Source organism: Marmota flaviventris, chromosome 3 (assembly GCF_047511675.1).
Source record: "Marmota flaviventris isolate mMarFla1 chromosome 3, mMarFla1.hap1, whole genome shotgun sequence".
Classification (NCBI taxonomy): Eukaryota; Metazoa; Chordata; class Mammalia; order Rodentia; family Sciuridae; genus Marmota; species Marmota flaviventris.
The window spans coordinates 16,947,580-16,970,854 of NC_092500.1; the positions used below are offsets into that span (position 1 = coordinate 16,947,580).

Genomic DNA, 23,275 nt, shown 5'->3' on the forward strand with positions numbered 1-23,275 from the left:
ACATGTTAGCAATTTCATGAAGTATTTGTCTTTGTGTGCCTGACTTATTTCACTTAGAATAATGTCCTCTCCATCCATGTTCTGAATGACAGAATTTCCTTTTTTTTGTAGGCTGTATACTAGTCCATTGTGTATGTATACCACATTTTCTTTATCCATTCATCCATTAATGAACTTACTTTGTGTCCAGATCTTGCTATTGTGAATAATGCTGAAATAAACATGAGAGTGTCGATATAACCCCCAACCCACAATTTAACCACTATACTTGCTGAACCTGTTGCACATACTTTTTTTTAAAAAAAATTCTATCTGTGCAAATGTTGGCCATTAGTGAATAAAATTATGATTTCTTTTTTCCTAAAGAAAGAAATATATAAAACTCTTTGTATAGTTTACAAAGAGGTCAGAATTTAAACCTGAACCAGTCTACAAAAGGTTTTGAGGAGCTGGGTGGTTCTTAGCTATGTGAGTATTAGATTAGTGGAACCTGCCAAGTAGCTGAAGAGTGACCCATAATGTCTCTACGGGCGTGCCTCAGAGTAAGCACCTTCAGCCAGGGGAAGCTTGGATGGATTCTATTATTTTTAACATTTTACCTGTTTTTACTCATTCGCAAATGAATAACAGATACAGAATTTATATTTAATAGTACTTATGGACATTACTCATTTTAATTCAACCCACAAAGCTATTTTGATTGCAATCCATAATTCAACAAGAAGAGTTTCTAAGTGATTTCTTTAAAGGAAGAAAGTAAAAGGAGTCCTTAAGGAGGTGTAGACTTTGTCACTTAGCAAGCATGAGAATAACTGGATGAAGTGAAGGATAACGAGAACAAACACACTTTCTTGGAGAAGGCTGGTGATATGTGATCCGCAGCATGTGCTCGTTGAAGGGCAGTTCCTAGTTTTCCCTTTCTCATGGATTAATTCTATTTGTAGTACTTACAAACTGCATTAAAAAAGAAAAAAAGCAAAACACTGTGCAAACAAACACCTCTCAGAGTAGCTTCAACAGTGGAGATTGAGTGGCCACATTATTGGGAGGAACAGGGGTGGTTGGAGCTCTGACCCTGTGGATCCTCTTCTCATGCAGGTGGGTTTCCCTGCAAGCGGCAGTGATGGTGGTGGCTAGGGGAGTTTTGTGACAGCTTCAGAATTATGTCATGCCAAGGGCAGTGAGAACTCTCCCCCAGAGGCCCTCCCCTTTAAAGTAGCCTGTCAGTCATTCACTTTTTGTTAAATTAACTGTGTCCTTCATGGCCTTTCTCCAGATTGACTCAGTTACTTATTCGCCCACTTGTTTTTCTTTCCCACTACAAGGTAGAACCGACTAGACCAGGGACTGTGCCCGATTCCTTAATTACAGCAGCCCCAGCATCTAGTAGGCCCTCAGGCAATGGTAAGCAACAAATATATGAAATTCCAGGGAAGGTTCAAGTCCTCTTTTTTTTTTTTTTAAAATTGTATATTAGTGCATTATATTATATATCGTGGGGTTCACTTTGACATAGTTATACAGGCATGGAGTATAACTTGTTCCATTTCAGTCCCAGTGCTTCCCTTTGCCCCCTCCTTCCTCCCTGTTTCCTTTCCTGTATTCTACCAGTCTGTCTGTCTGTCTCTCTTTCTAGTTTTTAAATGAGAGCATTGTAAATACACATCAGGGTGAAATGCCCTGTGGTGTGTTCATCCAGCCCATGAATAGGTTTAGTCAGTCTCTTCCACTGTTCCTCCCTTTTCTGTCCCTCTTCCCTCCCCACTGCTGAGAGCCATAGCCAGTCCGAATGAGCATGGCATTTTTGCCAGAACAGAGTGGTTGAGAGGTGACGCCAGCAAGCCATTGAGATGATAATGGTTATGTTAAGCTGTGTATATTAGACCCCTGCTGTCCGCCTCGGCCTGCTACTTTGGAGTTCTCGCAGGGATTCCCGGAGAGTTCCCATTGGTTGGGGAAGTGCCGAAGGAGGGATTTCCGGTTGGTGGTTCCTGGAGGAGCCGCGTGGTGGCGTTCGGGAGAGTTCCTGGGAGTGTGTGTGGAGTGTGCTGGTGGAGTTCAGAAATAAAGTTTGTTCCTGCTTCAGTGGCTTGTGATTTGTGCCCAGCCAGACTGCGGCACCCCACCAGTCACTTCCTCTACTCCATTGATCTTTCTTCTATTTTCATGGGATTCTCTGGGTTTTTCTGCCCTTATTTTGGTCTAGCTTCAGCATCTGGGAGGAAACGTTTGATCTTGACTTTGAGTCTGGCTTATTTCCCTTAGCATGATGTTGTTCTCCAGTTTCATCTGTTTGCCAGCAAATGCCGTAATTTCATTCTTCTTTGAGTAAAACTCCTCTGTGCAGAGAGGCCACATTTTCATTATCCATCTGTCTGTTCTCTGGTTCCCCAACTTGGTCATTGTGGATTGCACTGCTATAAACACTGATGGGGCTAGATGGCTGTAGTGTGCTCATTTGAAGTCCTTTGGGTATGTGCCGAGGAGGGGAGAACTGGGTTAAGTGGGGGTTCCCTTCACAGTTTTCTTTCTTTTTGCTCCACACTGCTTTCTGGAGTGGTTGTACTAACTTTCAGCCCCACTGACGAGGTCTGAGTCGGGTTTCCCCACATCCTTGCCAGCCTTGATTATTTTCGTATTCTTGATGATTGCCATTCTGATTGGAGCAAGATGAAAGCTCAGTGTGGTTTTGACTTGTGTTTCCCCAATTGTTAGAGGTGTTGAATCTTTTTCATATGTATGTCGGCCATTTGCATTACTTCTTTTGAGAAGTGTTTAGTTCTTTTGTCCATTTATTAATAGGACGGTTTTTTTTTTTTTTTTGGTTTTAGCCTGCGGCCAGCACAGTCTTCATAGGTGAAGGTTCGGCTGCATGAGAAATCCACAGGGAGTTTGAATTACAGAGAGAGACTCTAATTACCTTTAAACCAGCTCCAGGACGGCTTCTCCTGCCTCCAGCTTCCAGCTACCTATTAGGGTAGCGAGATTTACTGAAGAGGCCAGAGAGAGAGAGAGAGAACACGCCAGGGAGTGGACTTTTATTGGGGAATAAAAAATTCTGGAGAAAATCCCATCCAATGAAGATTAAGGGGGCAGTGTCCCAAGGTCAGGTGAGACGATTGGGTCTTCAGGGGCTGTGGTCAGGCACGCCTCCACACAGACAAGCCCTCGGACCCGAAGGGTGGGGAAAGCTCTGGACACAAAGATGTGTCTCAGCGCCTCTCGCCCAGCCGGGGAGGTGACTCGAATCACGTGCAAGGATGGCCTCCCACGTTTGGTGTTAGTTCCTTGATTTCTTTATATATTCTGGGTATTAATCCCTTGTCTGAGGAGCAGTGATAAAGATCTCCCGTTCCATAGGCTCTCTCTTCATGTTCTTGTTTTCTTTGCCGTTCTTTGCCTTTTAATTCCATGTCATCCCACTTACTGACTCTTGGTTTTATTTCTTGGGCTTCAGGAGTCTTGTTAAGAAGTCACTGCCTGTGCCTTGGGTCCTTGGTGAGCTGCTTGTCATCACTGTGTCTGGAAGGTTTCCATTGTGATCAAAAGACCTACCAGAATCTCCCGGAGCAGGAAAGGCCAGTTTCCCACAGGAATTAGATACCATTAGCTAAAATATTGGGGAAAGATATTGAGCAAATACTAATAAATCATCTGTCCGCTGTGTGTTTCGTGTTCTTGAAGCATGGCTTAGTGTTTCACCCAACTGCTCGCCCTCATGCACCGGGTTGACCAGCTTCTTCACTGTGCGAGGGTACTTGGCTGAAGGCATGGACAGGGTCTGAAGTCTGGCCCAAGGCCCTGCTCAGAGTGTCCTTTTTCTGAGAAGCACTCTTTTATCATTCACCCAAATTTCTGTGGTCTGTGTGCACAGTGGCCACAGAGCCCACCTCTCCATCCGACCCTCTGAACGGCTTGTGCTGCAGTAGGACTGCTAGGAGTAGGGGCGTGAGCAGATGTGCTGCACATCTGGATCCCATCGACCAACTCCGCGGCACTCCCTTAGCCACATCCTGAGAGATTCTGAGAGATGACGCGTCTTGGGAAACCCCCCTTTCCCCTTTCTTCCCCATTTTTCTACTTGGCGTTGCTTGTTGGGCGAGTGTCCTGAGCACATTTAGAGCTTTCTGAACTTCAAGTTGGCTGAATCAGGAGAGGAAGCTGCCCTACATCCTTCTCGTTTACCTGCTTTTCTCCGCCATTTCCACTTTCATCCACCTGGTAATTCTGCTTCAAGAGGAAGAACTTGCCCATCCCTGGTCCTTTGGTGGAATAGATCTTGGGGGTTTGTTTTGCATTTTATTTGATTAAAGACTTCTTTGAGGAAGTGAAATGCTATTTTTAAAAAGGCAAATGAGTTGAAGAAATAAAAACCACTCAGTCTCACTCCTGTAAAGCTGCAGATCTCTGACATTCTAGATGGGTAGTTTCCATTCCAGAAGCTCCCGGCAGCTCTTCAGGTCTTTTTCTAGTACTCAGTTTCATCTCCACTCTGCATGGGTTCCCTTCATGGGATGTTCTTTAAACATATTTTCCCTATATACTGATCATCCTGCAAGGGACAAAACTGGCGACTACTGTCACTCTTTGACACCTGTGGGGAACTGGTTCCAGGACTCCCCACAGATACCCAATTCTGTGGATATTCAGGTCCTCATATGAAATGGTATTTGGATATAACCAATGCACATTCTAGCCTAAACTTTAAGTCACCTCTAGGTTATTTAGAGTACCTAGCACAGTGTAAATGCTCTGTAAAAGTTTTCTACTATCTTGTTTAGGGATGACAAGAAGAAACAGTTGTGTGTTCTCAATACAATGCATTTTCGGGGCTGGGGATGTGGCTCAGGCGGTAGCATGCTCGCCTGGCATGCGTGCGGCCCGGGTTCGATCCTCAGCACCACATTCAAACAAAGATGTTGTGTCTGCCAAAAACTAAAAAATAAATATTAAAATTCTCTTTAAAAAAAATACAGTGCATTTAAGCATATTGTCCACCTGTGATTGGTTGAACTCCTGGATGTGGAATCCGCAGGTGTGGAGGGTCCACTGCAGCATTTCATCTACTCATTACCTTCTCAGCGCAGGTCCTTAGAAGTCTGTGCTGTGGAAGTTAAAAAAAAAATTGTGGGCCTCAAACATAGATATTCTTAATAGGTTTGGGGTCCTGGAATGTATATTCTGAGAATTCCCTGGTAGGCATTCCCAGACTTCCCATAATCAGAGGGAGGAGAGGAGGGTGAATGAAGGACGAAATGGGTGAGTCAGGCCCTTGACCTACACAGCCCCACCTCTTTCTCCCTTTTCCACAGCTTCCTGTTTCTCTTTCTCTCCGAGGAGAGGAGGTGGATGCTCCAAGGCACAGAAAACAAATGTACTGAATAATGCAGTGGTTTTCCTTAAAACCAGCAGTACTGGTGGCAGCTCGTCTTGGTCTAGCTTGGTAGATAGGCAGTCCCATAGGTGGTGGGGCCACCTGTCCTTTATCATATCAGTGCCAGTGTCTTGATCTTGGGAGTACAGACCCACTTGAGTGTTGGTGACATACAGCCGAGGCCTTAGACCTGTCAGTCTATAGCTTTGAAAGCCCCTCCAGCTGAGGCAGCATTTGTGCAAACAGTTAGGCTCTCCACCTGAGCAGGTGGCGTGTGGCCCTGCAGCTTCGGTGCCCATCACACTCTGACTAACTTCAGTGTGTGTCTCTTTAGAGGGGCCTACTGTGGGAGGAAGGGCCAGGCAGACTTTGAGAAGTCCGGAAGTGCGTTCCAGGCTTTGCTTTGGTTGGCTTGCAAATTGCAATTGAATGAATCTCTGTAATCCCTTTAATCAGTTTGGTTATTTTCTAAATAATAGAAGGATTATATTCTTTAAGTCAGTTATAGGGAATTTTTTTTGTATGTCAGAACTATGACTATGACTGTAACCTAATTTTATATCAGGATATCTACCAGGCGTTGTTACTGTAGACATCATCATCATTTCTTATTTTAATAACAAAAGTTGATTAAGTTGTAAATAAAGTAATATGGCTTATTATTTAATGTTTAAAGTGTAGTGAATGCTATCTACTTTATCTTGTGTATGTAAAAGTTGGTGTCATTAGATTGAGTCCTCTATAGTAATTATTATTTCATAGATTCATCCACTGTGGAACTTCAGAGGCCGCTAAAGACCTTACATGGGAATTAGTTACATAAAGTGTGCAAAAATAAGAAATGCTTTTAAAAAGATCGAGCACAAAAAATAACTCTGTAGTTTCTTTCAAAGCAATTATGTGGCACAGAACAGTTGTTTCTAGCCCACAGAATCTAGTGTGAGCACCTTAGGCTGCTTAAGATGCGTTTTATACTTTAACTCTGCAAATCTAGATAGCAGGATAGTTCATCTGATTTTTAAACTTTGATTTCTTTTTTCCTGGCAGATCCAGTTCCGAGGTGGAGCTTCTGAGCATCCTTGATTCCTAGAGGAAGCGCTGCCGAAGGATGGAATCAACAGCTTAACCTTGGCAGGTGTCTGGGTGGCTCTGGTTCATCTGCTATGGTCACGGAGCCTGAGGTCTAAGGAATACAGGGACTTTTGTGATGACAATATGACTAATAGTAAAGGAAGATCTATTAGCAGTAAAACAAGTGGTGGTTTCAGTAGTGGAGAAGGTTTTGTCGATTGGACTTTAAATTTAAATACAATTCAGTCTGACAAGTTTTTAAACTTACTGTTGAGCATGGTTCCAGTAATTTACCAGAAAAGCCAGGAAGACAGGCACAAAAAGACCAACGGCCTTTGGCAAGATGGGTTGTCAGGGGCAGGCCAGGCGTTCAGTAGCAGGTCCGAGCAGCACGTGGAGTACCACGGTTTCTCCGAGCAGCCTTTCCACGGGAGCAGCGGGCACGCACCCTCAAACTGCAGTCCCAAGTACGACGACTACGCCAACTACAATTACTGTGACGGCAGGGAGGCCTCGGAAACGACTGCCATGCTGCAGGGCGAAGACGTGTCCAGTGAGGGCGACGAGGACGTCATTGTGGAAACAAGCCAAAAGTTGCCCAAGGAATCCAGCGGCATCATGGCCCTGCAGATCCTGGTGCCGTTTCTGCTGGCTGGATTTGGCACGGTTTCAGCCGGCATGGTTTTGGATATAGTCCAGGTGAGTGCTCAGGTTAATCCTGCTCTCTTTCTGGTCATTCCATCCTCATTGAAATGCTCTGTTTGTATAGGTTAAGAATTTCAAAACAGCCAGCCAACCTACTTTTCTTTCTCACTTTCTGAAGTGCTGGAATTTGAACTCAGGGCCTCGTGCATGCTAGGGAGACGCTCCACCACTGAGCTTCATCCCTAGATAAGAATAGTCATTCTAGCCATAAAGTAATTCAAAACAAGTTAGTTCATGGAAAACCCAGGGCTGGGATATATCTCTGTGATAGCATGTGTGAAGCCCTGGATTTGATCCCCAGTATAAAAAGGGAGAAAGGAAAAACTCAATAAATGTTTTATTAAATACTTGTTAATATAGTCAGTAAAAGTTAATATGTGCTCATTAAAACAAATCCAAACATTAAAGACTATTAGGTAAAAGATGGAATCACATTTACTACTCATCTCCAAACCCACACTCCCTCCTTCCAGAGATTACCACTGTTGAGGCTTTTTTTCTGTGGTGTATTTATACATATCTGAGTTCTTTTCAGAAATAAAGATGAAATGCTACATATACTTTTCTGCAACTCATTTTCATTATTTAGTAATACATATTGTACACACATTGGTTCTCAAAGATTTCTGCATTTAAAATGAGTGCTTTGGCTGGGGACTAAGCTCAGTGGTAGAGCACCGGCCTAGCATGTGTGAAGCCCTGGTCCAATCCCCAGTAATTCAAAAACAAATAAAAATAAAAATGGCATTAAAAATAAGTGCTTGATGTTCCATTATATGTATATACCAAAATTTATTTATTCTTCTTCCATGCTGCTGTTCCAGTAAATATCCTGGTGAATGTATCTAAATGTATCTTTATGTACTTGAACTAATATGTTCATAGGTTATGAAATATATATGAAATAAAAATATGTATTTTTTGGTAGTACTGATGATTGAGCTCAGCACTTTGCACTTGCTAGGCAAACATTCGGCTACTTCCCCACTCCTTTGTTTTTTAAATTTTATTTTGAGACTGGGTGTCCTTAAGTTGCCTAGGCTGGCCTCAAACTTGAGATCCTCTTGCTTCAGCCTCCTGAGTAACTGGGATTATAGGCATGTGCTATGATGCCCAGCTCATAGAATACATCTTAAAAATGAGATTTCTGCTGGGCGCAGTGGCTCAGGAGGCTGAGGCAGAAGGATCCTTGAATTCAAAGCCAGCCTCAGCAAAAGCGAGGTGCTAAACAACTCAGTGAGACTCTTTCTCTAAATAAGGTATATAAATAGGACTGGAGATGTGGCTCAGTGGTCAAGGGCCCCTGAGTTCAATCTCCAGTACCCTGCACCCAAAAAAGAGATTCTGAAATTCAAATGGCCAACAAATACATGAAAAAATGTTCAACACCTTTTGCAATCAGGAAGATGCAAATCTAATTACACTGAGATTTCATCTCCTTCTAGTCAGATTGTCAGTCATTGAATACAGATATGCCGAGCTCATAGGCACACTCCTGTTAACTGGAGGCTGAAGCAGGAGGATCACAAGTTCAAGGCCAGCCTCAGCGATTTAGTGAGACCCTCAGAAACATAGACCCTGTCTCAAAATAAAAAATAAAAAGGACTGGATATGTACCTAAGTGGTAAAGTACCACTGAATTCAATTCCCAGTAAACTTCCCACAAAATACAAATAATAATAAATGCTGGCAAAGATGCAGGAAAAAGAAACACTTCTATGCTATTGGTGGGGCTGTAAATTACGGTAGCCATTATGGAGGTCAGCAAGGAGGATTCTCAAAAGACTGGACGTAGCACCACCACATGACCCAGCTCTACCACTCCTGGGTATTTATCCAAAGGAATTAGCACACTACAGCGATCCTTGCATTCCCATGTTTATAGCAGTACAATTCAGAATCGCCAAGTCATGGAATCTGCTTAGGTGTCCAACAGCAGATGACTGGATAATGTGGTGTATATGTACAACAGCAGTTTATTTAGCCATATGAAAAATGAAATCATGTCATTTGCAGGGAAAAGGATGGAACTCAAGAACATTCTGTCAAGTGGGATTAGTCAGAACCAGAAAATGCAGGGCCATAGGTTTTTCTCTCATGTGGAAGCCCCAGAGAAGAAGGAAAGAAAAGGGACCTTAGGAAAATAGACCAGGAGACCCGAGGGAGGAGGGGAGAGGAAGTGGGGGTACAAAGGATGAAACGAGCCAAATTTTGAGTGTGCATCTGTGAGGATATCACAACGAAGTCCATTATTAGGTAAAACTGTAATTCACCAATCAAAAAAGGAGTCTGCTGGGTGTTAGAGTGTGTGTGTGTTTATAATTTTGCAGATATGTCCCATCTTGCACTCCTACCATAGATACATAATACTCTTATTTTCCTACACCATATCAGCACTGGGTATTCTTGATCTTTTTAATTTTTGCCAAGCTGTGGGAAAATATTATTGGGTTTTAATCAACTTTATCTTTCTACTGTTTTCTGGGTGCTGGGGTTGAACTCAAGCCGCGTGCTTGCTAGGCAGGTGCTCCAGCCCTGAGCTTCACCCGGCCCTCAGCATTTTTTGATGGTTCTTAATGTTTTGTGTTTTCCATGTCTTTATTTTAGCCATGGTGATTTTTTTCTGTCAATTACTATTTTTGTATCTTTTATTCATTTTAAAAATGGATGTGCTACTTACTGATTTGTAGGGGGTTTAAATGTATTGTGGTTACAGAACTATTTTTCTGAAGTAGTAAATTGTCAAAATGTGGTATCTTTTACTGTCAGTTTTCATCCTTCCGAGGAAGGTTGACCACGGCCAGTGTGTTAGGCAGGGTACCTTGTAATTTGCTTTTTATTATTTGCTTCCTAAAAGAATCTCATGTTATTTGTGACTCTGAGCCATCAGTAGATAGCATTTTTATCTAAATGGAAATGTACACAAATAGAAACATTCCCACCAGCAGAGGGCAAAAGGAACTGTATTAAGTTCTTTTTAACAGAAGATAACACCAAAGGGGGACCGACCCCATCTAACATTTGAAATATGATTGTTTCAGGTTATTATGATGGTGTCACAAGATGCTACAGTGGATAAGCTGTCTTTGGTTGGATTTTTTTCTGATATACTAATCATTGTGAAGAAACACCATTTAGCTAGTGGCTGCTATAAGAATAACATGTTAGGGGACAGAGTGGCCGAGTATTTACGTGGCTCTTCATGTGCATTCCTCCGGTGTCGTGTTTGCTTGTGTCTTGTTAGTGTTGGAAAGAATAGCACATGTATAATTAATTAAAGGTCCTGTGGACTTTAGGACTACTGACCTCATGACTTTATAGTGTCAAACCTTAGTACTAAAAATGGCAAAAACAGTATGTAAATGTTTTGAAGGATTTTATTTAGGCTTTTAAAAACTTTTTATTTGTAAAACTTAATACATTCAGAGTGTACAAAGCAAAAACATTAGAGCTTGGTGGATTTTTATAATACAAACTTCCATATAACCATCAACCAGCTCAAGAAACAGCATCTGTACAATCCTTCATTAGCCTTCTTTGTGTCCTTAAGTTTCATGGGACCGTACTTTCATTTATTTTCATTGCTGCATAGTACTCGATTGTATGAATGTCCTGCAATTTCTCTATTCTACTATTGATGGACATTGGGAGAAAGAGTGTTTGCAGTAGGTGTTTGTGTGTACAAATTTGTTGGCTCTGTGTATAGATATGGGATTTCCAGGTCTCAGAATATGTAGGTACTCAAGTTTAATAGATGTGAGGTGGCTTTCCAAACTAATTGTACCAATTTTCCCTCTAGTTAGCAGTGTACAAGAGATCCTACTGGTCTTTGTGCTTATTTATACTTGGAATCAGCTGTCTTTCTAATTTTAGGAATTCTCACACATGCGGGTGGTTTCTCATCATGGTGTTAGTGGGGATTTCTCTGGTGCTAATGATGCGTGCTGACCATTTGGATATGCCTGGTAAAATGTCCTTGCTGATTTTTTTCTGTTTTTCCTAGAGGCTTGTAGGAGTTATTTATATTTCTTGAATATGAACTTTTTAGTTCTATGTATTAAAAATATCTATTCCCCTGGCTTGCCTTTTTATTCTTTCCGTGGTGCATTTTGATGAGGAAAACTTCTTAACTTTGAAACATTTCTTCCTCCTACTTTCCCTTGGTTTGTGTTGTCTCTTTCAGAAATCCTCTCATACCCTGTGGTAATTAAGATGTCCTTATGTCACCTTCTCAGTGCTTTGGTGCTTCCTTTTGCTTTTAGACCATCCCTTGCCTGGACGGACTTTTTGTTCAGCGTGGGAAGTGGGGAAGAAAAAAAAAGTGGAAGAAAAGTGTATTTTTTCTTTCCACGTACATTTCCTGTTGTATCCATGCTGTTACATAATTGCTCTCAAAATAATATGTCAAATTTTGAAAGGAAAACAAAGCAAGACTGAACTGCGGCCACTGCCTGGCCCTGCTCCTTGTGGTGAGTCAGGTGCGGTCTGCGTGGGGTGCCTGTGCCCTCAGTCCTTTGTGTGTTTAAGGATCCTAGCTCCATCCCTGCTGTCCCCTGGCTCTGGTACAAGTCTTGGTATGGAGTAGAGGTGTTCTCCTTGCCTTGTTCATCCTCAGAAGTGCTTCGGTGATTCTTTGCCCTCTGTATTTCCATCTGCCCCCTACTTCCCAGAACTGGGAATTGAGCCCAGTGGTACTTTACCACTGAGCTATATCCCCAGCGCTTTTAATATTTTGAGACAGATTCTCATGAAGTTGCTGAGGCTCTTGCTAAATTCCTGAGGCTGGCCCTGAACTTTCGATCCTGCTCTTCCTACCTCAGCATCCCAAGTCATTGAGCTGATGGGCTTTCACCTTTGTGCCTGGCCTATTTTATTTTTGAGACTGGGTCTCTCTAAATTGCCCAGGCTGGGTTTGAATTTAAGATCATCCTGCCTCAGCCTCCTGAGTTCCTGGTAGTACAGCTTGTGGCCCTGTGCTGGGATTATTCATGGATTTTTTTTTTTAAATACACGATAGCAGAATGTATTCTAATTCTTATGACACATATAGAACACAATTTTTCATATCTTTGTATAAAATATGTGGCCCAGTGGTAGAGTGCTCGCCTAGCACTGCAAGGCCCTGGGCTCAATCCTCAGCACCACATAAAAATAAATAAATAAAATAAACATATTCTGTCCAACTACAACCATCCACCTGCATTCTAGTATAGGTCTGTCAGTTTCCACAGAAACGGTCGCTGCAGTTGTGATTTCGATTGCGTTTCACCTCGGGGAGAGTCGACTCTCAGCGCTTGGTGATCTAACGCAGCCTCGGCCCGTCCTCTGTGGAGGTCACTCTGTTCTGTTTTTAATACTGGAATCGAATCCAGGGCCTTGCGCTGGCTGGGCAAGCACTCTCCTCGAGCTACTCCCAGGAAGGATCGCTTCCATTGCTTTCAAGGGTGTTTTAGAGTTTTGTTTTTTTCTTTAATAACTTTATTTTTTTATGCGGTGCTGAGGATCAAACCCCGGGCCTCAAACCCGGTGCCTCCCACGTGCTAGGCAAGCGCTCCACCACTGAGCCCCAGCCCCAGCTGTTTTAGTTTTGAACATAGAACTTTTACATTTTTTGATTAGATTCATTCCCGGTTATTTGATGCTATTTGATGTTGGTGTCGGTGGTATGGTTCCCTAAGAAATCCATTTTCTGTGTGTTGTAGGTATGTAAATTGTTTTTTCTTTATTGACCTATGTCTAGCAACTTTGTTAAAAGTTCTGTGTTAAGGTTAATAATTTATGTGTAGATTCATTTTGAATTCCTTCAGCATATCTAACCATCGTCTGTAAAAAGTCGCATTTTCCCCTGAGCCTTGTGCACTGGACAACTTTTTCTTGCTGATCAGTTCAGGGCCTGTTAGAAGCTGTGACAGCAGGAAGCTTTCTTGTTCCCAGAGCTTCCCACATTTCACCATTAAATATGGGTTTTGCTATTGGGTTTTATAATACTCTTTATCAAATTAAGACTTTTTTTTTTTTTGGTACTGGGGAGTGAATCCAGGGGATTCACCCACTAAGCCATGTCCCCAGCCCCCCCCCCCCCCCCCTTTGTATTTTTTTCAGAGACGGGGTCTCACTGAGTTACCTGGGACCTCACTAAGTTTCTGAGGCTGGCTTTGAACTTGCAATTCTCCTACCTCAGCTCCCGAGCCACTGGGATTATGGGATACAGGCGTGCACCACCACGCCCGGCAAGACTTCTTTTTTAAGCTTACTAATGTTTCTTTTTTAAAAAAATTGTGCATGGATGTTGACTGATCAAATGCTTTTTCTCTTTTTATTGATATATTGCTTTTTTCCTTGATTGCAATGTTCAATAACATTTATTAAACCCTACATTTCTGGAATAAATATAACCAGTCTTAATGTTGCTTTTGTAAAACTCTGGTCAAGTTTGCTAATGTTTTGTTGAGAATTTTGGCACGTGTATCTGTGGGTAAGATCAACCTGTAATGGTCTTTGTAGCTGGCAGATTTCTGTATCAAGGTAATGCTGGTCCCTTAAATGGATTTGAAAATACTCTTTCCCTTTCTATTCTTAATAAGGGTTTATGTAACTGTCATTATTTATTTACATGTTTGCTATGATTCTTGATGAAGACCTCTCGGCCTGGAACTCTCTCTGTGGGAAGTTTATCTGCCAGGCTGGTTTTCAGCTCCTGGCTCAGTTGATCCTCCTGCTGCAGCCTGCCTGGTTACTGGGACAGGTGCACACACTATACCCAACTATAACTCGGGTTTTTAAAGCCTCCGGACTAATCAGATTTTCTTTCTTTCTTTTTTTTTTTTTTTTTTTTTGGATTAATTTTGGTGAATTTTCTTTTCATAGACATTTGTTCCGTCCGTTTGTGTTTCAGTTACCGTGTCCGTCTTAGATTTTCTGTTAGGCATGTTTCTCCAGTACATGTTCTTCCCCTACTTCATGGATAAACGCTGTGAGGCCCATCTAGCCCATGGTTTGGTTTGATTCTGATGGTTCTTCATGGACTTCTTTGTTAGATGGACTGTGCGCTGGTGACGGTGGGGTGGTAGGTCTCCGTCTGTTACTGTATTGGAGCTTCTCTCCCCCTTTTGTCTGCTCAGGTTTGCTTTGTGTCATTGGGAGGTCCCAGCAGGGGGTGTGTGTCTATTTACAATTGGTATTTCCTTGTGGAGGGGATCCCATGTGGTTGCCTGGTGAGCTGTACTGTTAACTGCTTTGGCCCAGCTTCGTCCTGCTCCTCGGGGTTCCCTCTGTGTGATGGCCTTCTCCATCCCTCCACTCTACTCGGTGGCTTTACCAGGAAGTGAGCTTCCTGCAGGGAACGTGTCCCCGGTGCTGCTTTTGTGTTTTGTTGTAATCCAGTCAGCCAGTCTGAATCTACTCGGAGAATTTACTCCTCTTACTCCCAGGGTTTGATTGATAAGAAGTGACATGCTCTTGTCGTTTGATGCAAGTTTTTGCAGGTTGTCCCCTGTGTCTACCCGTGTTCCTTTCTTCTTGCTCATCTTTGAGGCCTGGTTTTCGGTGTTGGTAGGTCCTCCTCCTGTGATTAAAGAGAAAGTATCTGTGGTAAGAGGTGGCACACACCTGTAATCCCAGCTACTCAGGAGGCCGAGGCAGGAGGATCACAAGTTGGAGGTCAGTCTTGGCCATTTAGTAAGACCCTGCTTCAAAAAAAAGAAAAGAAAAGGGCTGGAGATGTAGCTGAGTGTTAGAGTGCTTGCCTAGCATGCACAAGGCCCTGGGTTCAATTCCAGTACTGATGCCCCCCTCAAAAAAAAGTGTCTCAGAAAACCAATATAAAATAAGAAATGAAGATGATAATGTCCAGTTCTAAGACCTGACAGGTTACACAGTGCCCAACAGGCACACATTATTCTATTAGTAAATAATCATGATTATATAAAATGCCATTATGGGTTTTTTTTTTTTTTTACTGTATTGTCTCTTTCAATGTTGGTAGGTCCTCCTCTTCCTCCCTTCCGTGTCTGCTGTAGCGCGCTTTGTGCTTCTGCCTGGTGTCTTGAGGGGTCCCATTCTTTTGCGTCTAGTTTGGGACTTCCTCACACACTTCTGCTAAAATCAGCTGTGGGGATGAATTTTCTGAAATTTTCTGGTCTTGGAAAGACTTTCTTTTTAGTTTCTGAAGGATACCTTCAGAAACTAATGACTACTAAATTTTGGGGGAAAATACTTATTATTTCTACATATTTCTTTTGTCCTAGAGATGCCATGAACACCTTTCTGAGATACTGAGAGTGTCAGGACTAAGAAAGTTTGGGAGCTTCTCCTAGCACAGGCCTGGCGGTGGAGAGAAAAGAATGTTTGGGGCAAAGATAGGAAGTCAGTGATTCACACCTCTTACTCTATCACACCAATGCCGAGTCGTTGGGGATTTCATAGTAATTCTGTTTGGTTATAAATTTTTGATTTGAATTGGACTAGAAAAGAGTAGCCCAAAGGGGTACATCTCAGCAGGCCCAAAGTGTGACATCAGCCCATTGTTTCTGTCTAGGTAGGTGTGAGAAAATGATCTAAAATGTATTCTAGAATCATGTCTGGGATTTGATAAAAGCAGTACCTGGCTCCTAGGTCTGTGGTTGAGATGAAATGCGGGAGTCTAAAGAACAGGGTCTGGAACAGTGAGTGCATGTTAGATACTGTTAGTGTCACTGTTGTCACCTGTTACTCACATCGTCATGGCCATCACCATCATTCCAGAGTGGAAGGAGGCTATTCTATTAGCACACTCAATTTTTTTGTGTGTGAGGCTCTGGAGATGGAGTCCAGGGCCTCACTAGGCAAGTACTCTGCCACTGAGCTACCTCCCCAGGTCTCCATAGGAGAATTTTAACCCATTAGAAAATATGGACAACACTGATTACCTATTTTTATTAAGACTAGAGATTTAGGGTGCCACTGGAATCTCAGTGCTTTCTTTCTTTTTTTTGTGTGTGTGCATGTGTGTGCGCGCATGCATTTGCGCTAGGGACGGAACCCAGGGCCTTGTATATGCCAGATAAGTGCTTTACCACTGAGTTATGTCTCTGGCCTGCCCCCACTCCGCCCCACCCCATATCCTTAGTTGGCTCTTTCAACTGGGATTTTATAGAAGACTGATCTGACAAACATTTCTGAACTCTTTAAGCCCCAGTTATACTTTTTTTATTATTATTTTTTGAACGCAGAGGTGCTTTACCACTGAGCCACCTCCCCAACCCTTTTTATTTTTTATTATGAGACAGGGCCTTGCTTTATTACCGAGGCTGGCTTTGCATCCTCCTGCCTCAGCCTCCTGAGTTGCTGGGATTTTAGGTGTGTGCTACTGCGCCCAGCTCCCCAGTTATAAACTTTTTGGAATAGCCTATAGGGAAACTTTGGGAACAAATTGTACTTTTCTTTCATTTATCTGATGGGTTTAAATTTTATTTTCTCACCTGTCTTGGAATTAATGATAAGATGTGTGTTCCTGATACTTTTTGGCATGAGGTTACTATTCTTAGCCCATAAAGTCTCCTACTGGGGCAATCATATCTTAATAGCATTTGTAAAATATCATTTTGTGTTATTAAAGTATTTATATGGTCTTTTCAGTTTAGCGTAAGTACTTTCTTATCTCTTATTTAACTGGTAATATTTCTTCAAGGGCTAGACAGGGTGGATGTTATCTTCATTTCATAAATGAAAAATTAATATTAGAAAGATAATGTGACTCATCTAGGATCATGCAGCTAAGTTGTGACAGATCCATGGCCAGAAAAACAAACTTTAGGGGCTGGGGCTGGGGCTCAGCTGCAGAGCGCTTGCCTAGCATGCATGAGGCACTGGGTTGGATCTTCAGCACCACATAAAAATAAACGAATAAAATAAAGGCATTCTGTCTATCTACAACTACAAAAAAAATTAAAAACCCAAATTTTATTTACTATCATTGATAATATTATTAAAATTTTATTATTCTGGTTTGTGCTGTTTATGATCTTGTATTCTCCAGCCTCTCGGCTTCACACCCTAAAATAGGGGGACAGAACACAGGACTGCTCAGAACTCCTGAAGTCAATTGCAGTTCCCATCTTTTGACCTTGGGAAAATCATTGAATGTGTCGTCTGGATCTTCATTTCTTTTTTATATTTTTTTTTTGGGTATTGGGGATTTAACCCCGGGGCACTTAGTCACATCATTGAGCCTCATCCCTAGCCCTTTATATTTTTGAGACAGGGTCTCACTAAGTTGCTTAGGACCTTGCTAAATTGCTGAGGCTGACCTTGAACTAGTAGTCCTCCCGCCTCAGCCTTCTGAGCTGGTGGAATGATAGGAATATGCCACCAATCATACTTTATTTTATTTCTTTTTTTTAACAAATGTATTTTCTTAGTTGTAGTTGATCACAGTACCTTTTTATTTTATTTATTTCTTTTAGTGTGGTGCTGAGGATCGAACTCAGTGCCTCTCATGTGCTAGGCGAGTGCCATACCGCTGAGCCACAACTCCGGCCCCTGAATCTTTATTTCTTAATTTGTGAAATTTGGTAATGATAGTAGTGTAATTTTCTTGTGAGGTTGTTGTAATTAGTGTTGGAACCAAGGTTCAAATTCAGAAGGTCTGGTTTTAGAGCCTGTGCTTTTAACCTTAGTTATGCTAACTCTTGCCGTTATAAAGTGATGAAAAATTCACAAGTTTTGGGATTGTGTGTTGCATGCTAGTGTAGAATGTGAGGTAGTGACTGTCAGCTGTCACCACAACTGCCCCTGAGTCTTCTAAAGCCCCAACGCACAGCAGGTAGGGCTAAGCTATATGTTCCCTGTTTTGGTGACCAATGTGGCACTTCAGAATGTCGGTGCAAAGTTGGGGGGCGGGGGGAACGGGGATTTTTCGAAATGTCTTTGTTCTAAGTGGTTTTTAAATAACATCAGAAATCTTTATTTATTTATTTATTATTTTCTTATTTTTATTTTTTGCAGCACTGGGAGGTGTTCAAAAACGTAACAGAAGTTTTCATTTTAGTTCCTGCCCTTCTCGGTCTCAAAGGGAACTTGGAAATGACACTGGCATCCAGATTGTCCACCGCAGTAAGTTTTTTCCTACCTCATAGTGTATGTATCACTTATACTATTTCCTTTATTAAGAAGAACTTGTGTCAGGAAAAAAGTTTTTCCCTCTGTCTGTCTGTCTGATGAGTCTCTGGCCCTCAGGGTTGTAACTGATCCCATAAGTTGAGTGTCCTCAGGGTTGTCTGATTTGAGAGCTAGAGACCTGTGTTTGTCCCGAGAAGTAACCTACTTGTCTCCTTTGATGGGGTAAGTCAGATGCTCAGAATCTTTACGGCTCTGGCCAGCTGTATGATATTTAAAATTTCCATGATTGTTAAAGCAACATATGCTTAATAAAAATGAAAAGAGAGAAAAGAATAAAGAAAATCCCAAACCACCTTACTTTTCCACCTGGACATGACCACTAGTAATATTTTGGTGTAGATTCTTCTATTCTTTCATCTTTTTTTTAATATTTATTTTTTTTAGTTTTACATAATACCTTTATTTTGTTTGTTTATTTTTATGTGGTGCTGAGGATCGAGCCCAGGGCCTTGCACATGCTAGGCGAGCGCTCTACCACTGCGCCACAACTCCAGCCCTATACTTTCATATCTGTATTTATATGTGGATAGGGATATCATAATGTATATAACATTGGGCATTTTAAAAAGAAACTGGAATCCTGTATGTTCTCTTTTATAATCTGTGATCTCCACTTAAGAATACATCCTGGTCATATTTCCATGTCAGTGTCATTGTCTTCATTGACTCTGTACTTTTATGGTGTAGTACTCTGCAACAGTTGGATTCATCCAGCATTGGATATGTGAGCTCTTTCTAATGATCTACTAATATAAGCAAAACTGTATGAATATCCTTTTGCACTTTTTCTTCTTTAGGGGGAATTCTAGGGTTGTAAATTAATCTTTAAGTTAGCTTGTGACTTGGGATGATCTCTAGTCACTTGGCTAGTCATGTAGGTGGAGCTAAACCTCATAGAGTAGAATTACTTTGGTAACTTCCCGTTAGCCTATAGCATGTAGTCACTGTGATTATTGAATATTGAAAGGACTAAAGAGCAATAGAAGCTCCTTGAGCTGCATCAAGAAAGTACAAGATGAACCTGGAACATCTTGTGCCAGAAAATAAAGAAGTACTTAAAAAAAACAACAACAACCCCAAAACAGGGAAATGACAAAAAAGATACAAGGCAGTGTCCTGGCCAGATCTGGGACAGTCTGCACCATGAAATATGCAACAATAACCCCTGGACTAAGGTAAACTCCATCTAGTCATAAGTTAACAAGGCAGATGGAGTGTACATAAATTACTTCGGATATCAGTAAAGGTAATGAAGAGAACGGGTGCTGTGGAAGGGTGATTCTGAGGGCTGCTCCAGGTTACACGTGGAGGCTCCATCCAGGAGGTGACGGGTGAGCTGGAACCTGAATCATAAAAGTGAGTCAGCAATGTCAAAATCTAAGAAGAAGAGACCATCCCAGTTAGTGCTGTTTATCAGTGTGATAATGTCATATGCTATAGGTGTTCCAGTATGGTCTGTGGGCAGAATTCACATGGAGATTCAAGACAGATCTACATAGTTTAAAGTTACACAACAATCTTTGAACCTTACTAAAAAATCTTTCTCTCTCCCTTAACAAATGTATCTTTAGCACCTGCCTGTACAAGGCCTGGGTTTGTGTAGGCCCCCAGCCCTGTAAGGCAAAACCAAACTCAACCCCGAGTGTATCTGTAAGAAGACCTATAAGTCCAAGAGCACATTTAGAATTCTTGTTCATCTTGGCTTCTGCTTTGGAGCTGGTGGTGTGGAGACAGCCGGGCCCTGGTCTGAGGCCAGCCCCTTCCCCCTGACTGTCTGCATGGCACTTTGAAAGGCCTTGTGCCCATCTCAGGCCTCACTTCCACCCTCAGCTGTGCCTTCAGCAGCAACCACCCCGCATTCCTTGGATTGGGCCTGCACTTACTGGTGGCATGATCTGCGTTCAGCAGCACCACCTGGAGGGAGAAGTCGACAAGGGGCTCCAGGCCACTTGGACAGGGTCCTGGGCATCCAGAGGATGGCCTGGAGATGGGAGAGGCACAGGCTTAGGTCTCAGGTAGGCAGAGCCAGGGGCCTGTGAATGCCGCTCCTTAGTGGAGGGACATAGGTAAAGGAGGGCCAAGGTGGAGCCCTCTAAACCTGAAATCTCAGAGCTAGGGCCCCTCTTTCCCAAATTTAGAGTATTATTGATCCAGAGTCTAGGAATGAAAGCTTTATTTAAATTTTGAAAAAATTACATGACATAAAAGAGAATTTGAACCTGCCTTGTTAGATACTTCTGCAAGTTATTGAAACAAGATAGAAAAGAAGATATACATTTAAAACAGTTCCTTGAACAAAAGAGACTTAATATTATATTCTTCAGGTAACAATACCAACATAATAGGACTTACTAACTAATAACCAGTGGCTGTTTGCAGAAAAAAGCAGTTCTTTGACTGTAACTTTGTGAAGTAACCCAAGTGGATATACCTTGAAGTGTGCAAATATTTTTACATGACATCTGTTACAAAAATTCTATCATTCTACTTTTGGGAAGATACTGAAATTGGCAATAAAAACGGACATGTAGTTAGAGATTCTTTACCTTTTTTGGTATCTTTAAAGCCAGTTATGTTCCTCTACCTCCATACACTTTTAGATCCAATGTCCTTAAACAAAAGGACATTTTTTTCCTCAAATGATAACATAAAGCCATAAATGCATTTCAATAATTAAAATAAAAACATAAATTAGAACAGTTAAAGTCACCTGAGGATATTTAAAAGCATCCTCTTCAAATGGTTCACAAAGCTTCAGTTTGGGAATTATTTCAACGATTGTATCATCACTATCAACTATAGTCTTTTGGGGCCGTAGTTATACTGGGACTTGAAGATCAGTCTTTGATCTCAGCAGTTATTCTCTGATAGGAAAGAAAGTCTAATAATTTGGTGACACTGTTCATAGCACCATCTAGACTGATGAAGCTAGCCTAAAATAATCTTGGTTCTTCAGTGACTTGGTTGGAAAGTACCTAGCATTGCAGATATGAGAATGGTAACCACAGGGTCATCTAGCAGCTCTCAGTGCTAAGAAATAATTTTTTTAAAAATTCTAATAATGAAATTATGATAAAATGTCAAAATTTGAGTTTCATATTCATTCTTGTATCCCATTAGTTCATTATATGATGACATTTAGTGACAGTGAATATCGATTTTAACACTTGATCCTTTGACATCCAGCTGGACTGTGTGTTGAGAATATCTGAAGCTTTTATCTTTAAGAAGAGAGAGAAGAAACCCACGTAGCTTTACTGAGGTTCTGAGAGTTAGTGAAATTGCGCACAGGTCTCCTACCTACTGCTTTTCCTGCTTCATTTTCTTGTGAGAACTCGTGGGTCACTTAGGTGGAAGTCAATCCAAGAGCCCTTATGGCAGGAGAGAATAAAGGTCTTGAAAACAGAAGTGGCAACAGTCAAGGAAGAGGAAAGTTACGGGAATGGAAGTTGAAAGGTGGCTCCAGTTTCACTTGTTGGAAAATGAACTTTGCTCTGACAGATAGAGTGAGGCAGGCTTCTGAGCCACTTGTAACTTTGCCAGGAAGAGTGAAGTTCTGGTTCGCTTACCTTAAAGAAAAGACCTCTGAAAGTGTTGCTCTTGAGCACTGTCCAGCTTTGTTTAGATTCAAGTAATAGATTAAAACGCCGATCCATTTTAAAATAGGCCATGCTGTAGGGAATCTGGTTCAGAAAGAATTGACTGCAAATGAAGTTTTGCTGGTTCATTTGATCACATTACCATTAAATCTCCTGGAAGTGAATTTAATCTTAATCTTCTTTTAAACTTCATCTGCCGTGTTCTATTTCATGCTAGGTATGTCTGTTTATGTGCATTTTTCTATTCACATTAAGAGAGGGGAATTCCAAAGCTGGTCGCTCAGCACAGGGAGCTTATTGCTAAGGTCCCCACTGCAGGGCAGACTTAACTGAGCCTTTCTTTGAGGAGATAAGGCTGGAGTTATCTTCTGTAGTTTCAGAATTGTGTCACTGAAGAGATATATCAGACATAAACAGAGAGAAATAAGAAGGTGAACCTCCAAGGCTGAGCTAGGAAGGTCCCAGGCAATGCTCAGCTCAGAGCTGGGCCTGTGGTTGCTGTTGGACGGAAGGTTCTAGAGCAGTCTTCTGACCATCAGCGTCAGATGTGTTAGAAGTGCCACTTCTTGCCCTCTTCCAAAGCACTGAGTTGAAATGGGGGGGTGGGGGTGGCCCAGCCATCTGTTCTTTTTTTTTTTTTTTTTTAATATTTATTATTTAGTTGTAGTCGGACACAATACCTTTCTTTTTATTTATTTTTATGTGGTGCTGAGGATCGAACCCAGGGCCTCGCACTTGCTAGGCCATCGCTCTACCGCTGAGCCACAACCCCAGCCCCCATCTGTTCTTTAGCAAGCTCTCCAGACGATTCCGAGGTACACTCACGCTGGAGAACCACGGTGTTGGATAAGGCGCCTTGGAGGCCCATGGTGCTGGGACCAAGTGAACGGGGGGTCCTAGGAGAGGAGGTTAGAGAATGAGCCAGGGACCAGCCAATAAGGGACCTTGTGGTCTCCTGGAAGGACTTTGGCTGCTTCCTAATAGGGAAACCATTGGAAGATTCTGAGCAGAGCCGTGGTGTGATCTGAGCAGTGTTCTTTAACAGATTATTTTGACTGTCGTGTTGCGGTATGGGCACCAGAGACTGAAGCAGGGAGCCCGGCTGGGAGCTCGTTGCCATGATATAGTTGTAGATGATGTTGCTGGGATGGGGTGGTAGTAGCGGGTGTTGTGAGAGGTTGTTGGAGTCAGAGCCCCTGTTCAGATAGAGCCCACAGACAGCTGATGCATTTGCAGAAGTAGAGGAGCTGTCGGTTATTCTCTCTGGCAAAGCCAGACAGAGGAGCCGATGGGAAGCAGTCACTTGGGTGTGAAGCTGTGGCGACATGGTGTGCTCTTCTAGTTTATGGCATTGAAGTTGCTTGGAGAA

General features: G+C 42.1%; 1 protein-coding gene across 3 annotated transcripts in view; it reads left to right on the forward strand.

Annotated features, from left to right (window-relative positions):
* Positions 1-23,275, forward strand: part of Slc41a2 (solute carrier family 41 member 2) — a 170,132-nt gene that overhangs the window by 16,817 nt on the left and 130,040 nt on the right. For all 3 annotated transcript variants that reach the window (XR_011707042.1, XM_071609577.1, XM_071609578.1), the window contains exons 2-3: positions 6,422-7,144; positions 18,134-18,241. Coding sequence is in view for 2 of the 3 variants with exons in the window: in XM_071609577.1 (XP_071465678.1) it covers positions 6,590-7,144; positions 18,134-18,241 (663 nt within the window). In the remaining variant the exon portion in view is untranslated. The remainder of the gene's footprint in view (positions 1-6,421; positions 7,145-18,133; positions 18,242-23,275) is intronic.